The sequence below is a fragment of the Lampetra fluviatilis genome, chromosome 42 (genome assembly GCF_964198595.1).
Source record: "Lampetra fluviatilis chromosome 42, kcLamFluv1.1, whole genome shotgun sequence".
Lineage (NCBI taxonomy): Eukaryota > Metazoa > Chordata > Hyperoartia > Petromyzontiformes > Petromyzontidae > Lampetra > Lampetra fluviatilis.
Genome location: NC_136316.1, coordinates 9,759,944 through 9,777,598, shown reverse-complemented (window position 1 = coordinate 9,777,598; position 17,655 = coordinate 9,759,944). Strand labels below are relative to the sequence as shown.

General features: G+C 46.7%; 1 protein-coding gene across 1 annotated transcript; it reads left to right on the top strand.

Moving 5' to 3' along the window:
* Positions 1-22: 22 nt before the first annotated feature.
* LOC144946709 (deubiquitinase OTUD6B-like) lies at positions 23-17,059 on the top strand. The gene is made up of 7 exons (XM_078875818.1): positions 23-142; positions 1,963-2,123; positions 2,490-2,597; positions 8,495-8,813; positions 10,549-10,610; positions 11,088-11,194; positions 11,506-17,059. The coding sequence occupies exons 1-7, from the start codon at positions 25-27 to the stop codon at positions 11,612-11,614; spliced, it is 984 nt and encodes a 327-aa protein (XP_078731944.1). The 5' UTR covers positions 23-24; the 3' UTR covers positions 11,615-17,059.
* The last annotated feature ends 596 nt before the right edge of the window (positions 17,060-17,655 follow it).

Here is a 17,655-nt window from a genome sequence, read left to right as displayed (position 1 = left end):
CTCGGCTCCCTCGCCCGGCCCACGATGGAGCAGCAGCAGCAGCGCGCAGCAGCAGCCGACGGTGGCGGTGTCGGCAGCGGGCGCCTCCCCGCCCAGGAGGAGCTCTCGCAGAGGCACAAGCGGGAGAAGAGAGAGCTGCAGGGTAACGAGGCGGTGATGGTGGTGTTGTGGTGATGGTGGTGGCGGTGATTGTGGTGGTGCTGCAGCTTCCCCCGCGAGCCCCGCGCCTTGCCTGCTCGCCGTGCCCGCGAGGCTCCATGGAGCTGGGGTAGGGGGGGGCTCGTTGAAGGCTTCGAGCGGCACCGCGGTGGTCTTCGCCAACTTGTGTGCAGTCACCTACACGGAGTTGTCCGTGTAGGTTGCCACTCCGTGTAGGTTGCCACTCCGTGTAGGTTGCCACTCCGTGTAGGTTGCCACTCCGTGTAGGTTGCCACTCCGTGTAGGTTGCCACTCCGTGTAGGTTGCCACTCCGTGTAGGTTGCCACTCCGTGTAGGTGACTGGAGTTGTTGCTACTCCGTGTAGGAGGAGTAGAGCCTTGAGACACGTTCAGACTGTCAAGCACGGCGCCGCGTTGACGCTCACAGTGAACGCAGGACGCGTGGTGTACGCGAGGCGCGGGGCCGATTCTGGAATAACAACAGACGAAGTGTCCCGTCGTTGTGTGGGCAATTAGGGGAAACGTCCCTTGAACAACCGGTCTCGCCATGGGCAGCAACATCGATCATCATTATTATTATACCACACTGTACTTGCTATACTCCCACGCCATCGACACGCACGACGATGAAACCCGCACGATGATGAACCCGCATGGGGACGCTCTCCTCTAGCAGTGGATTGACGAAAATATTTTCATTTATGTGCCTGCAGCAACACGAGTAATTTATTTGCTATATGTATTTTATACATACAGTATGTTTAAGTACATTTTAGCCGCACATCACTTACGTTATATATTTTGACTCAATTCTGTTACGATGACTTAATTTTTATTTGAGCATTTTTATTTCCTTTTCTTGGTTCTTTCGGTAAAGTCATGGAGAAGGGAAATAATAAAAAATAAAACATAATAATTATTTTATTCTGTTTTATTTTTATTATTTTATTACTTCCCTTCTACGTGACTTTACCGAAAGAACCAAGAAGATGAATCCCTGCAGTCACGAAAGCTTTAAATCGAAATGTATTATTTTATTATTTCCCTTCTACGTGACTTTACCGAAAGAACCAAGATGAATCCCTGCAGTCACGAAAGCTTTAAATCGAAATGTTATTTCCTTATTCACACATTTGTGCTCAAATGCCAAGCTTACGCTCCCCTAGTTAACGTCCCTTTACAGGCGCTGGAGCAGAGCCGTTCGCTCATCTCATCATCTCTCCGGGGTCGCTAAAATAAGTACCGTTCTACTTTGTGGGAACACAGCAGTTCTCATTATATGGAGAGACTGCCACCATCCAATAGAATGTGGAATTAGTATCATTGGCTGAGGTCCACAGAGACGAGCTGAGAGACACTTTGACCTGACCCCTGTACCAATGGAACCATTGACTATAACAAAACAGTATTAAAACCAATCTCCGTAGATCATTTGCACTGGAGAGACTTTGGAGGATGCAAGATGATGCAGGTGAGGATTTTTGCTGGAGCATCGCCTGGAATGTGCCCAAGCCTGTCAGATCTTGATCGCTACGCAGGGTTGAGCCTCAATAGTGCTTGAATGTATGTTGAACTTCTTTCGCACCGTACGTAGCCAACTGTTAGCGGAGGTGAATGAGTGATCATAATGTATAAAACAGGTGTCATAGGATGCTATATAGCAGTTTCCAGGATATGATGAGTGCATCCTGGGTGATTTGGTCACAGGAAAGGAAATGTGAGAACATAGTACAGTATGTTATATATTGCTCGGGGAAATCTGGTTGCACCGTTCCTGGCTGTCGAGTAATTTGTTTTTCCACAGGGCGTGTCCAGGCAATGAAGAATGCGGTACCGAAGAACGACAAGAAAAGGCGCAAGCAGCTTGCGGATGAGGTCGCACAGACGGAGGCCGAGCTGGAGGCACGCCACGAACGCGAGAGACTCGTGCTCGCTGGGGAGCGCAGCGAGAGCCAAGCAGCCACGGTAATTAACCGTAGCCAATAGTGCAGCTGTGACCGCACCACTATTTGCTACTGGGCAGTCACGGTGCCGCGATGTTTTTGCTCCACGATGCCGGCAGTTTCTGTAGGAACCGAAAGAAGCGACCCAGCACGTGGAGTGAAATGTAAAATAATCGTGTTGTAAAAGCACGTGCTACAAACCCCCCCAAAACACATCGGAGAACTATGCAGCACACTTGCAAAGCCCACACATTGATTTACAGATGTGCACTGCACGCGTTTCCCCATTTAGGGCTCCTTGTTCTCTTACCTTGCCTCCATGCCCAGGCTGAAACAAATCAGCATTCCTATCACTCCTGATCTTCTGACTGTGCTGAGTGTGGAGCAGGTGGGGAGCGTGCTGGATGCGCTGGCCAGTGTGGAACTGACTTCGGTTGCAGAAGATGCAGGGAAGACGGAGACGCAGCTGCGTGTGAGCAAGGCCCAGAAGCGACGGGTGAGACGAGTGTGTTGCGATCATAGCCTTCCCACACTCACCTGATAACTTTCAATGTCACCGTTAATGTATGTTATGTATTGTTTACACACGGGCCTCAAAGCACCTCATGCCCAAATAATCATTCTACACTACCACACCATTCTAATTGAAGTCCTGTTTAAATTATTATTCTTAGACATGGATTTTATTTCCATCAAATTGTTTTAATTTGGCTATCCAAATCATGTTATTGTACATGTACATATATGGTTACATTCTTAAGGACATCTCCTTATCTCCAGGTGATTTGCTCATTAGTTTCGATGTAGTATCTTTGTTTACCAAAGTTCATGTGCCTGACACCATTGCAATCATTTAAGATTTGGTCCAGCAAGGACTGAATGCTGATGTACCGGCCCTTGTTAGACACTGCCTCACCAACACTTCACCTGGAATGGAACATTTTCCAAACAAGTTGAAGGTACCCCAATGGGTTCTCCCTTATCTCCAGTTGTAGCCAATGTTTTCATGGAAAAATTTGAGACAGATGCCATCCAGGCATCCACTCTACGTCCATCCTTGTGGAAGAGGTACGTAGATGACACGTTCGTCATCTGGCCAAATGGCCTACCAGCTTGGAACCAATTCTTCAACCACATCAATTCCTAACACCCAGCCATCAAATTCACCATGGCGGTGGAAAAGGATGGCAAGTTACCATTCTTGGATGTTTTAATCGAAAAGAGACCAGATGGCTCAATGGGACACTGTCTACAGGAAAGCCACCCACACTGATGCCTATCTAAAACCTGACTCCCACCACCATCCAGCCCAGAAGAATTCCCTCATCAAAACTCTACACCATAGAGCTCGTTGTATTTCCGACCATCACCACCGAGCCAGTGAACTGGAGCATGTACACCAAGCCCTCAAGATGAATGGATATTCAGACTATACAGTCCATAAAGCTATCAGTCCAACCGTTGGGAAAGAACTATCTGAGGACCCAATCAAAACCATCACCTACATAGCAGGGGTCACCAAAAATTTTTCCAAAATCATGAGCAAACAAGATCCAGGTTCGATTTAACACAGTACATAAAATTCGTGATCTGATCCCATCTGTGAAGAATGTGATTCCTGACATGCAATACCCCGGCGTCTACAAACTAAGCTGTGCCTGCGGCAGTAGTTACATTGGGGAAATTAAGCGACATGTCTCGGACCGTGTTCGTGAACATCAGGGAGATTTGAAACACGGTAGGACCAATACCTCGGCTGTGGCTGATCATTGTTTTAATGCGGTGGGCTCACATGAAATTGATTTCTCCAAGACGAAGGTACTCTGCAAACCCACTGGCTATCAACAAAGATTTGTTCATGAAGCCATCTATATATATAAAATCGCAAATCTGTCTGTCTGTCTGTGTGTGTGTCTGTGTGTCGCCGGACCATACGCAGTTTCATTGGACGGCGGTTGCCCCTGGCAACGGGTAGCGACGCATTCGCTGCGGGGTGGACGCCATTTTTAATTCCCGTAAAAAATATGCGCACGCATTAACACGCGACTCTGAGGTAAATTCATCAAAGTTTCACGTCCTCTTCACTCCCCCCCCCACAATGTGTGCAATTACTATTATAGGGTCGGTAGATAATAAAATTATAGCGATTAGACAGTATTATTGTAGCGCGGGGGGGGGGGTAACGGCCCCAGTACCCAGCCTCAGCTGGGTAGGCAATCTAGGCGAGGCCGGAGGCTCTGCACGGTACTAGGCCTCGACACCCCACCCGTGTCAAGCGACGACTTTGTGGTATAAACTCGATATACCCGGCGTTGCCCGGGGGGAAAATACTTTTAAAATCTTCTGAAAACTTTAAAACATTACATACCAATGAAAATACAACTGTGTAATTACTTTTAAACCCGACGTGCCAAGAATCGATTCTCTGAATCGCGCATAGGAATCGAAGGTTGTAGATTCCTTTAGATTCGGACGATTCCCGTTTACTATAAGTTGGTTAAAGTCGATATAAACTGCTACGAACGGCAAATATCCGGCGTTGACCGGGGCAAAAATGTAATTAAAAACTCCTGAAAACATTAAAACATTACATACCAATGAAAGTAAAACTCTGTCATTCAAAATGTAAACCCCCAAAATGCCAGGAATCGATTCTTTGAATCGCACAAAGGACTAATCGAAGGTTGTAAATTACTTTAGGATCGCGCTTCCTGTTTAATATAAGTTGGTTATAGAGTTGATATAAACTGCTACGAATGGGAAATATCCGGCGTTGACTGGGACAAAAATATAATGGTGAGGGCGGTTGTGAGTGGCGATTGTGAGTGGTGATTAGTGAGTGGTGAGGGGAGGTTGAGTGGTGAGGATGAGTGGTGAGGGAGAGTGGTGAGGGAGAGTGGTGAGGGTGAATGGTGAGGGTGAGTGGTGAGTGGTGAGGGTGAGTGTTGAGGGTGAGTGGTGAGTGGTTATTGGTGAGGGTGTGATTGGTGAGGATGAGTGGTGAGGGAGAGTGGTGAGGGAGAGTGGTGAGGGTGAATGGTGAGGGTGAGTGGTGAGTGGTGAGGGTGAGTGTTGAGGTTGAGTGGTGAGTGGTGATTGGTGAGGGTGTGATTGGTGAGGATGAGTGGTGAGGGAGAGTGGTGAGGGAGAGTGGTGAGGGTGAATGGTGACAGTGAGTGGTGAGTGGTGAGGATGAGTGGTGAGGGAGAGTGGTGAGGGAGAGTGGTGAGGGTGTGATTGGTGAGGATGAGTGGTGAGGGAGAGTGGTGAGGGTGAATGGTGAGGGTGAGTGGTGAGTGGTGAGTGTTGAGGGTGAATGGTGAGCGGTGATTGGTGAGGGTGTGATTGGTGAGGATGAGTGGTGAGGGAGAGTGGTGAGGGAGAGTGGTGAGGGAGAGTGGTGAGGGTGAATGGTGAGGGTGAGTGGTGAGGGTGTGTATATATGTAAGGTTATTAAGAAATATCTTTTTCACCCGGGCAACGCCGGGTACTTCTGCTAGTTTAGATATATAGACACAGACACAATTTGAAGCGAGAAGATGGGTACAAACTGAGCAATCATTGGAAGGACGTTATTAACAAGTTTAAGTTATAACTGGCTGTGATGTTTCCATCTTACCTTCCGCTGTTAGCAGTTATTTTCGACTCTCTGATTTTACATTAACAGGTTCACACTAACACAGCCGCCGTTTACATTGACATGCTAATCTCTTACATTGACATGCTAATCTCTTACATTGACATGCTAATCTCTCTCACTTTAACATCACTAGCCCCGCCCACTTCTTTATGACCCTTGGGCTACACCCATTTCAAACCTTTAAAAACAGCCTGCCTCAGCAGCTTTCCCCCTCTTTTTTCTCCTGATGACGATTGCTTGTGTTGCGATCAAAACGTTGTGTTATTTTTATAATTTTTTATTCACTTTATTTTTTTCTTTTGTATTGTATTGATCTATCTACGTGACTTTACCGAATGACCCAAATAATATGAATTCCTGCAGTCACGAAAGCTTTAAGTCAAGATATATGGTTATGTTTGTCAATCCATTGCTGGATATGGGCCTCCCCATGACCATACGGATCATATACAGTGAGGGAAAAAAGTATTTGATCCCCTGCTGATTTGTACGTTTGCCCACTGACAAAGAAATGATCAGTCTATAATTTTCATGGTAGGTTTATTTGAACAGTGAGAGACAGAATAACAACAACAAAATCCAGAAAAATGCATGTCAAAAATGTTATGAATTGATTTGCATTTTAATGAGGAAAATAAGTATTTGACCCCTCTGCAAAACATGACTTAGTACTTGGTGGCAAAACCCTTGTTGGCAATCAGAGGTCAGACGTTGGCCACCAGGTTTGCACACATCTCAGGAGGGATTTTGTCCCACTCCTCTTTGCAGATTTTCTCCAAGTCATTAAGGTTTCGAGGCTGACGTTTGGCAACTCAAACCTTCAGCTCCCTCCACAGATTTTCTATGGGATTAAGGTCTGGAGACTGGCTAGGCCACTCCAGGACCTTAATGTGCTTCTTCTTGAGCCACTCCTTTGTTGTCTTGGCCGTGTGTTTTGGGTCATTGTCATGCTGGAATACCCATCCACGACCCATTTTCAATGCCCTGGCTGAGGGAAGGAGGTTCTCACCCAAGATTTGACGGTACATGGCCCCAACCATCGTCCCTTTGATGCGGTGAAGTCCTGTCCCCTGAGCAGAAAAACACCCCCAAAGCATAATGTTTCCACCTCCATGTTTGATGGTGGGGATGGTGTTCTTGGGGTCATAGGCAGCATTCCTCCTCCTCCAAACACAGCGAGTTGAGTTGATGCCAAAGAGCTCCATTTTGGTCTCATCTGATCACAACACTTTCACCCAGTTGTCCTCTGAACCATTCAGATGTTCATTGGCAAACTTTAGACGGGCATGTATATGTGCTTTCTTGAGCAGGGGAACTTTGCGGGCGCTGCAGGATTTCAGTCCTTCACGGCGTAGTGTGTTACCAACTGTTTTCTTGGTGACTATGGTCCCAGCTGCCTTGAGATCATTGACAAGATCCTCCCGTGTAGTTCTGGGCTGATTCCTCACCGTTGTCATGATCATTGCAACTCCACGAGGTGAGATCTTGCATGGAGCCCCAGGCTGAGGGAGATTGACAGTTCTTTTGTGTTTCTTCCATTTGTGAATAATCGCACCAACTGTTGTCACCTTCTCACCAAGCTGCTTGGCGATGGTCCAGTAGCCCATTCCAGCCTTGTGTAGGTCTACACTCTTGTCCCTGACATCCTTGGAGAGCTCTTTGGTCTTGGCCATGGTGGAGAGTTTGGAATCTGATTGATTGATTGATTGCTTCTGTGAACAGGTGTTTTTTATACAGGTAAGCTGAGATTAGGAGCACTCCCTTTAATAGTGTGTTCCTAATCTCAACTCGTAACCTGTATAAAAGATACCTGGGAGCCAAAAATCTTTCTGATTGAGAGGGGGTCAAATACTTATTTCCCTCATTAAAATGCAAATCAATTTATAACATTTTTGACATGCGTTTTTCTGGATTTTGTTGTTATTCTGTCTCTCACTGTTCAAATAAACCTACCATTAAAATTATAGACTGATCATTTCTTTGTCAGTGGGCAAACGTACAAAATCAGTAGGGGATCAAATACTTTTTTCCCTCACTGTATATGGTCATGTTTGTCAATCCATTGCTGGATATGGGCCTCCCCATGCCATACGGATCATGTAGGTTATTTGACCATACTTCCTTGGTCAGTGTAGGTTGGCATAGGTGGGCAGCGTTCACAAACACTTTGGAACACAGGACAATACAACAATGGATGATGCTGTGCTGCACTGCCCTCTCGTAACAACCTAGCCCCACAGCAGACTACAATACCTGCCTGTGATTACTCATTCAAGCAGTATCCTGGCTCAACCCTGCTTAAGAGTTTGGACTCATGCTGGGTGATTTGGTCATAATGTGATCAGGCAAATAATTTTGCATTCAGGACTCTCGCAAGCAGCGGTGCATCACCCTGTGTTAGGGAATGGCCTGAGATGATAACACCACAGAATCACCTCTGAAATGTCTTCAATAGGCCTCTCATCCACACGAGATGACACACTCGCATGCCCTGTAAAGAGTGTTAAATGCCCAGCGTAATTTCCTCGTCAGAGGCGTGTATTAATCGTTTTGCCTTGAATAGTAGCCATGCTTCCAGGTGTTTCATTAATGTTTGCACCGTGTTATATCTGGGTGGATGGTGCTCTGATTAGAACATGCAAATCAGTCTTGATCAGGGCCCGAAGAGTCAATGTATTTTACAAAAGCACTGCGGGTAGGTTATTATGGCTGATGCCATCGCTTCTTTCGTGTCCCTGCCGCCCCCCGCTCAGGACAAGAAGGCTGCGAGCGAGAGGGAGCGCGAGGCTCGTATCGCGACGGCCGAGTTGAACGAGCTGACTCACGGCGCGCGTCACCTCGAGGGCCGCCGTGTGGCCGACTTGCTGGCCGCCCGTGGCCTGCACGCCCGGCCCGTGCCGCCCGATGGCCACTGCATGTACGCGGCCGTGCGGCACCAGCTGGAGGCACGGGCGGGCCCCGCGCTGTCCGTCGCCGAGTTGAGGGCGTGTGCCGCGAGCTACATACGGCAGCACCGCGACGAATTTGCACCATTCCTCACTCAGGCTGGCACGGGCGAGGCGTACACAGATGGTACGTGTGTTCGTGTGTTTGTCGAGCGGCATTATATATTCATAAGGTGCGTCATGCTTTGCGGAAGCTACCTGGTCTTTCATTCCACACAAAGCTCCGGGTCTTCTCGGCCAAAGTTTTGCCCTGGATTGTATGAGGAGCTCACAACTCCTTGAAAGATCTAGACACAATCCCATCCGTGAGGTCCTCTGGCAAGCAAGGCTGCGCTGGCTGGGTCATGTAGCCCGCATGCCCAGCCACCGCATGCCTAAACAGCTTCTGTTTGGCCGGATATATGGGGTTAAACGGGCATGGCACGGGCTGATATGAGACAGAAGGATGTGGAGCTGGTATCAGCAGTGTCAAGAGTGGCTTCTGTCAAGGAGATTCATAAAGGTGACTGCTGGGGAGTTGGAGGCAGTCACCCTCCAGCAACAATGGAGGGCAGAGGAGCGACGCTCGCAACAACGAGCAGAGTGCCAGGCGGCTAAAATGGAGAGTTCACAGAGTGGGAAACACAGTTGGTGCATCTGCGAGTCATCTCATTCACTCAACCCATGGCACCTGGGTCTGCTCCGTGACCTTCTGCCAGCGGGCCTTCAACTCTTCACGTGGCCTCAAAGTCCAACTAACATGGCACAAGCGCCATAGTGACATCACCACCCGGTCGTATTTAATGAGTGATAATAGAGATGTCGCGTGTAATTATGTGTATCCTGAGTGGAGGCGAGTGCATGACGTGTGATGTCGCGAGATGACATCGCATGTCATGATGTTATCCTGGGGGCATACATGGCATCTGATTTCATCGCATTGGCTCAGAAGGGTTTCCATTGCTGATTGTTGTTTTGTCACCAAGTCTTGGTAACCCTTCGAACAGTAAGTTTCTTATAACAACAACATTTACTGGACATCTGTGCTCATCAGATTCCTCCAGTATAAATAAATATGATTTACACTCACGTTTCATTTATACCAGATGGTTATGTACGTTGTTATCGTGACCCAATGCTACATGTTAAAGGCACGCAGATAGACCAAAATCAGGAGCTAATGTATGACTGCTTTCAACCGTAGTTGTAAAGGGCATAAAAATGTAATTTTATGTATTAAATTATTTCCTACACATCTAATGATGGTCAGATCTCACTTGCAAAATGTTTTAAATGTGCTGATTTAGCCTAGGCGATTTAAGGTGAATTTTTTGTCTGAGCAATGAGCCATCGTCACTGCGGTCCTGGCTTCTAATAGATAGAAACTATTTCAGTTTAAACTGGATTCTTTTGAGATTCAATGACTGAAAAAAATTCCCATAGATTCCGATGGAACATTTAATTTATCGTGGTGTAGCTCCGAGGCTTATATTTGAACAGGAATAGAAAAAAAAGATGTGGTCTTGTTGTGCAAACTGTGAGACATTTTAAAGTAATGCGTTTGTTTCACCAGGACATATGGCTTTGTTATCCAGTGGGATCTGTCTCCAGCTGTACGGTGGAAGTCTGGTGAAAAACTATCCCAACCATTATTTTTAAGAGCTGAATTTAATAGAATATCCTCTCTCCTGGGAAAATATGTAAAGTAACGACAAGATCATTTGCATGGGTGTTTTAGCATTCAAGCATAGACGATTACCATATTCGCCATGCTTGAATGCATTCTGTAGTTTAGCATGGCTGCGCTGAACTGCAAGGCTTAAACACAATGACTACTGTGCATAACACCCTCGGCAATCTCGCTGTCATTGCATTTGTCGCAGAGGAGTTTGACAAATACTGCGATGAGGTGGAGAAGACTGCAGCATGGGGAGGCCAACTGGAGGTAAGAGGCCGCGACACACACCACGTGTGTGTGTGACACACACACCACGTGCGTGTGTGTGTGTGCTGGGGTATGTATGGACAAAGGCGGCCGGGCGTGGTGCTGGCCACCCACCCTCTCGTGTGCTGTGCTGGCCTTCATAGGTACTCGCTAACAGCACTTGCCCCAATAGTCTGTTACAGACTTTCAGGGGGAACTTTGTCTTTGTTTGTTTATATGGACATATCTGAGTGTGTGGGTATGTGATGGTATGTGTGTTTGGTTTTACTGCGCTAAACCTAACATTTTTGGGCAAGCCTGCATGGCTGCTCACTAATAGCTCACTAATAGCTCCTTGGTCTGACAATACAAGCGACTAAGAGGGGAGTTTTGTATTTATGGGACCATAAAGTGCGGTTCCTTCAACGATTGAGCCATTATATGCGGGTGCAGGAGTGATGATGTTCCACTTGTGTGTATGTGGTGCTGCGCAACCAGCTAAGGGCCCTGTCTCATGCATTGGAGATGCCCCTGGAGGTGGTGCAGGCGAGCGCTCCTCCCATCACCATCGGGGACGAGTACCACGTTCCGCCCATCACACTCATGTAGGCTCACACCGACAGCACCCACGTGGCCAGCGCTACCCACACAATAGAACTGAATAATGTGGGCATGTTGTCATTTAGACCATTAACTCAAAGAGTTCAGAAGATGTGGCCATCCCAACAGGCAGCAGCGCTGAGAGCTTTTGTACATACACAGCACACCTTTGTGTGTTGTTAAATTCCTTTACTCTAAGCTGCATTGATGTTTCTGTTGCAATGGGTTTTCTCATCATTTGCATATTTCCAAATGAAGCAATGACCCTTGCCAACATGAGCCGATGCTGCCGCTGTCACCCCCCCCCACTCCACAGCTACATGCGCCACGCCTACGGCCTGGGGGAGCACTACGACTCTGTGGAACCCATCCCCGAGGGGGGCGGCGCAGAGGGAGGAGGAGAGGACGGAGAGAGCAGTCGCTGAGAACCTCCCTGGCAGGGGAGAACCAGCGCCGCCAAACTCCTGGTTTGGAATTCCAAGCGGCCACTACGATTTACATCCTGCAAGTGTGTCGTGATGTTCGTGGTCTGCTTAGCTCGGTCACCAGTGAATGCACGAGAACGGGCGTTGTAAAAACTTGCTTTGGCATGGAATTCAGACGCGTTTAGCTCCAAAAGGCGTACGCGTCAAATGGGCATAGCATGAAACACCCACGCATTTGCACAGCTAAAGACAGAGGTGTGGTGGTTGTGGAAAATAGACTATTGGAGAATTTCAACCGGAATGTTGTCAATTGAGTTGTTCAGATTGTAATGTGTGACTCTTAACAGTTGTGGGGATAACATGCTTTGCTTTGCCTAGTTGGCAAAAAGCAAGATTGAAAATGTAAAATAAATGCGATACCAGGATGTATTCTTGTAAAATTGCACTGGATCGCTCTCGCGAAAAATATTGCGGTAAATTTGCACAGTGCATTCTGGGTTGAGCAGCATTGTTAAGGGTAGCAAACATCAGGAGTTGAGCAGTTCATGGGAGGCAAACGGCTTCAGTATTACACGGTGGCATTCCTGCAGAGACTACCTGTGCTGCTGATAATGTAGTCCAGTGTTCTTCACAAATTTTCAGAGGGTGGGGGGAAATGTTGCCGATAAGACATCAGTGTGAGCACCGACCGTCACACATTTCCAACTATTGGGGGTTTGACAGCACGATGATTGATGGGGGGTGTTTTCACAATTGTGTATTGTCGGGGGTCGCACGTCAGGGGCCGCACTTAAGGCCACCAGGGGCCACCAGGGGCCACCAGCGGCCCGCAGGCCTTGTAATGAGGACCACTGATGTATCAGAATCTTTATTTATACTGGAGCAATCCAATGAGCTATACAACTATTTTTCACAGATGTCCAATAGTCACAGATGTCCAGATGTAGTTGGTGGATGCAGCCATTGTTGTTCTTGGTTGATAATGTTGCTTGCATGGGGAAGAGCTCCCATCGTGGGTGGTAGGGGCATCGTAAAGCCTGCGCTAATCATCGTAGAGCCTTCCTCAATTTAACCGCTGAACTTCTCCCTTCACTATTTTTAGAACAATTCGTTGTTTACAATCTGCACTTTGTCACGTCCCCATAAGTTAAAATTAAATATTTAGCAATTTCTTAGAATTTTGTGTTTACAATCGTTATGTATTCATTGGGTCTTTCAGTAAAGCCACGTAGATCGAAAATTTTTCAAAAATATCACGACGTTTCGATCGCAACACAAGCAATCGTCATCAGGTGATGACGATTGCTTGTGTTGCGATCGTGGCTTTACCGAAAGACCCAATTAATATGAATTCCTGCAGTCACGAAAGCTTAAAGTCAGAATTTAATTGCGACTTTCTTAACTACCAGGTGGTTCCCGTGGCATATCCATTCTTAAAATCGTCTCGGCATTAAAGTGACTCCCAAGAATCCCAAGGCTGCCATACTTCTGGCTCTCCAAGCCTCTGGCTTTAAAACTGAACCCTTTAAGTCCTGAAGGGGACTTGGTCTGACTCTCCCCTGCTATATATGTATATGTGGGTCCGATGCAAACGGCTTACTCGTTTATATGTAAAATGTAAACGTGACACCAACGTGGAATTTAAACAGTCACATGGAAACATCTGCTGTACATGCATCGGTATGTCACAACATCACACCTGCCATTCCAGTGACAGGCGCAGCTCAGAATCAGAATCTTTTTTTAGACTGGAGGAATCTCTATTTTAAGCAATTTATTTGCCGAATGCCATAACTCAGGGGTCCCCAACCCCCGGGCCGTGGACCGGTACCGCTCCGTGGCCTGTTAGGAACCGGGCCGCACAGCAGGAGGTGAGAGCGGTGAGTCCGCGTGGGGCCCGCCCCCATTATTTTATTATTTACCACTTCCGTCCGCGCCTCTTTCCCGCACTGCGTACTCGTCTCAGTCACAGTTTTGGTTCGCCCACAAGCTCTAACCCCTAGCCACAATGAGTAATAAACAAACATCGCTGGAGAACTTCTTTGAAAAGGGGGAAAGACCCAGTGATGACCCCCCCCCGGGTCCATGAAAAAATTGTCTTCCACGAAACTGGTTCCTGGTACCAAAAAGTTTGGGGACCGCTGCCATGACTAACACTTAACATGCACTTCCTCAGTGGCCCAGTGCTCTTACTGTACTGGCACTGCCTTGTGAGAGTATATTTATCTGTTGAAACCGTTGATATTGGCACATGTTTCTAATTACTCAATTGGAATCTACATAGCAATCATTATCCCTTACTGCGACAACTTGGCAGGATCTTGATTCGAAAGAGTCACGAGACTCGGGGGCCTTCTTGGATCTTCAAGCATAATAATAACGTTTAAAAAATAATCTCTGAACATCAGAAAGTGAATGGACACAACCAAACAAAGGTGTCCTATCGGCCGATATCTCCACGCATAGCTCTCAACTCGTGACACATCGGAACTGAAAGATATCCCGTCACAAACCAACTTTTGATAGTTTTTACCCAAATAGATATTTTTTTCATGTGGTAAGTCGAAAGATAGCGCGCCGTGTGTATTCCAAGCATACGCACGCATCCCATGCAGCCTTTGAAAACCCGCATCCTTTATCGGCTTGATCTCTGTGTAGCTGCACTTGACTGGTATGTGACGGCCTCTTTGTTCTTTTGTCCTGCAAAGAAATACAGCGCTCACGTGGGTGTGCTGGGGCATGTCCAACTGACTGCACTGAGATCAAGGCGATCTATCTGTGTCCCAGGGCGCTGCTGCCCATGTAAGATCCCTCAGTGAGCATTGCTCAGAACCTCGGTGAGCATTGCTCAGAACCTCGGTGAGCATTGCTCAGAACCTCGGTGAGCATTGCTCAGAACCTGGGTTCAAACCCCGACGCCCAACAGAAAGCGTAAACTACTACTCACGTTTGGTAGTCTTGGTTCCGTCACCTGTGGATGTTTTTTTTTTATATCCGTGCCCCATGATTGGCTTCTGCTTCTTTACAACAGGACACTCCATAATAAATGTGTCGTGAAACCCACCACCACCCGACACAGGCAATTAGTAAGGTAATTACCGGCAAAACGTCACAGTACTCGAATTGCAAATGTTCTGGGTTTACTCTCCAACACACCGGTGTGCCGAACTATTAATGAACTGGCATGTTTTGTTTACGTGACAAATCTTACTAATTAGCTGTATCGGGTGGTGACGGGTTCAACAACACATTTATATTCACGCGATCTAACCCAAAAAATATCTGGATTATATTGGTTGAGAAAGCCTACTACGTGTTAAACAGGACACTGGCAACTTTGGCAATGATGAAATCAGATGACTGCTGCTGAACATAGAACACTCATCTCTCATCAAAGTCCCTGGATGTTGGAGTTTATGGTCTGTGTCAAAAAGTTATCTTGATCTCTCTTGAATGTAGATGTTGCCCTGTGTTTCTGTATGAAATGTGGTTCGCTGAAACAGTAATCAAACTTGTTTGGTTTGTACTTTATTTTGTCTCGTCCACCTCTTGTGTCTATGTATACCCCTCTGAGTCTATACACACACGCACATCTTGAGATTCTATAGACACAACGGAGTGGAGCACTGTGTGTGATCGTGGAGGGTTTAGTCTCTTGAAGTAAGGAACTGCCGTAGAAGTTAGTCGACCCAAAAGGGAGCACCCATCAGAGTCTGAGTTGACAATTTTTCATGTATGTACAGGTTGTTTTAAAAAGATGGACCCAATTTGAAATCGCTATATCTCTGCAACCACGAACCGCCCATGAATACAACTCCCTACCACTTGAAAGGGCGGGGCATAGAGAGGGCGGGGCATAGAGAGGGCGGGGCATAGAATTTCAAATGATTACCACGAGATGCCTCTCCCAGCGCACCAACAGCCCCTAGCCTCAGTAATTCGCAAGACGGTGACCCTGCAACACAAGGGGCGTTATGCGTTCTGCAGTTCAGCAAGACTGAATCCGTAATTGCGGTGTAGCGTGCATTTCAATGACGTTTTGGCATTGATCCGCCAATGTCAAAGAGCATTCATCGTTGGTACCGACAATTTGAGGAAACAGGCTGTGTATGTGAGCACAGGGCGACCACGCATCTCAGAGGAAAACGTGAGAAGAGAGGCGTTTGGGACGAATTCAACTATAGTCTCGATGTTGTCCATACAGCAGGTGGAGGGCACATAGAGCATTTATAAAATGGTTAGTAAAACTTGATAACTCATTAAACCGTTTGTAACTTTTTGTGTAACTGTAACATATTGCCATCGTGAAATATACTGCTTTGAAATATTTGAAACACCCTGTATTTTGAACTTCTTTCGCACCGTACGTAGTCAACGTCCGAATCGGCCACTCTCTCCTCGGGATGACTCGTGATTATTTCCCAAACACAGGTAATTATTTAATTTGGGGTGGTGATAAAGCCTCGCGGTAGTGTGTTCCCGCTTCTTTACAGAGGTTCACCGTTCGAATCCAGCGGCCACCCTGCTTTAATACTGCGGGTCTAGTAGCCAGACCAACGCACACAGTCCGCTTCACAGTGGACGTTAAAGGTGCTGTGATGTCCTTCGAGTGAGTAGTCCGATCTGTGCCTGGTGTCACGGTCCAAATTTTCTTTTTAATTTCCTGCAAATTACTAAATTAGAATATACAAAGCAGCCGTCACCCACGACTGCGAGACCTCGAAAGAACCCTCCTGAAGGAGAAGTCACGAGACTCGGTGATATTTTCCTGGATAAACAAGCGTAGTAGTAGTAATAATCATCAGAATCGTGTAAACATCTAGTCAACCCCTGGGATGTGGTGCGCGCGCTTTTGATTGTTGGCCGGGGCCCTGCCATGCTGCCGCTGCTATTAAGCCGCATGAATTATTACATTAAATAATACAAATACAGCGCGAGTAAGATGCCAAAACTAACCAATATTGATTTCTATTTGTGAAACTGAATGATATTCGAAGCTTGAATAAACACTATTCTTGCAATATTTAATAAACAAGGGCTGTGAAGTGTTTATTTAGACATGGACATTTGCTCTACGCGTATTCTGACGCTGCCGACTTTTCTCTCGCCGCAAGTCACGTTCCCCATGTTGACTGCAATACGAGATCCGGCTCTTACAATCCAAATCACTTTTTAGTTGTTTTGGGTAAGAATTTCCAAAACAGCTCCGCTCCCACCCCCACTTCCCTACCACACAGTCGTCGGGTTTCACCGCGCTCAGCCCAGCTCGCAACCTGCAAGGATACAATTTTAAATTCTCCAGGGTTGATAAAATCAGTACAGCTACCTCTAGGTTTGTGTTCTTGAAAAACGGCGCGTACCTCAAAATTGTGTAAATAAAAAAAATTCCTGTAAGAAATCAAGGAAATGGTTGGTGTTAGTGAGAGTATGCTGTCGAACTTCATTCTTACGTCCACATCTTTCACTGGTTACGATACATTGTATTTACAATACTACCGTACATATATGAAAGGTAGTAACAGCCTATTTAAAGAAAAAAAAGTTAAACAGATTTTTAACGGGTTGTGAGATGTTTGAGTGTGGCGCACTGGGGCTGGTGAAAAGGGAGGAGGAGAGAGTGGCGCAAGAAGGAAATGCTGCTGCTGCTGCCCGTGCTTGTGGTGGTTGTCAGTACTGCTGCACCTCAGGGAACATCGCTACTAAACTTTGCTGCCCTGACGAACGATGAGCTCGCAGCGCGTTCCGTACACCGTGGCCAAATCGCTGGAGCGCGTTACTTCAACAAAAATAAGTGTAAGTTAATCGAACGCGCTATTGCAAAGTCGCGTTGCATAACACGCGAGGCAACGGTACCATTTTGCAATAAGTCAAGAAGGGTCGTCTTATGGACTGCTCCCTGCCAATATAAAACTGGTCTACAGCCAAAATGCTTCCGAAATAAATGTAGTCCAACTTTACTAATTCTGGGTCACTGAGAATGAAAATGATGCTTAAAATTGTCGATTGGCTCTAGTTTTTAAGATATGCTAATGGGCCAGTAT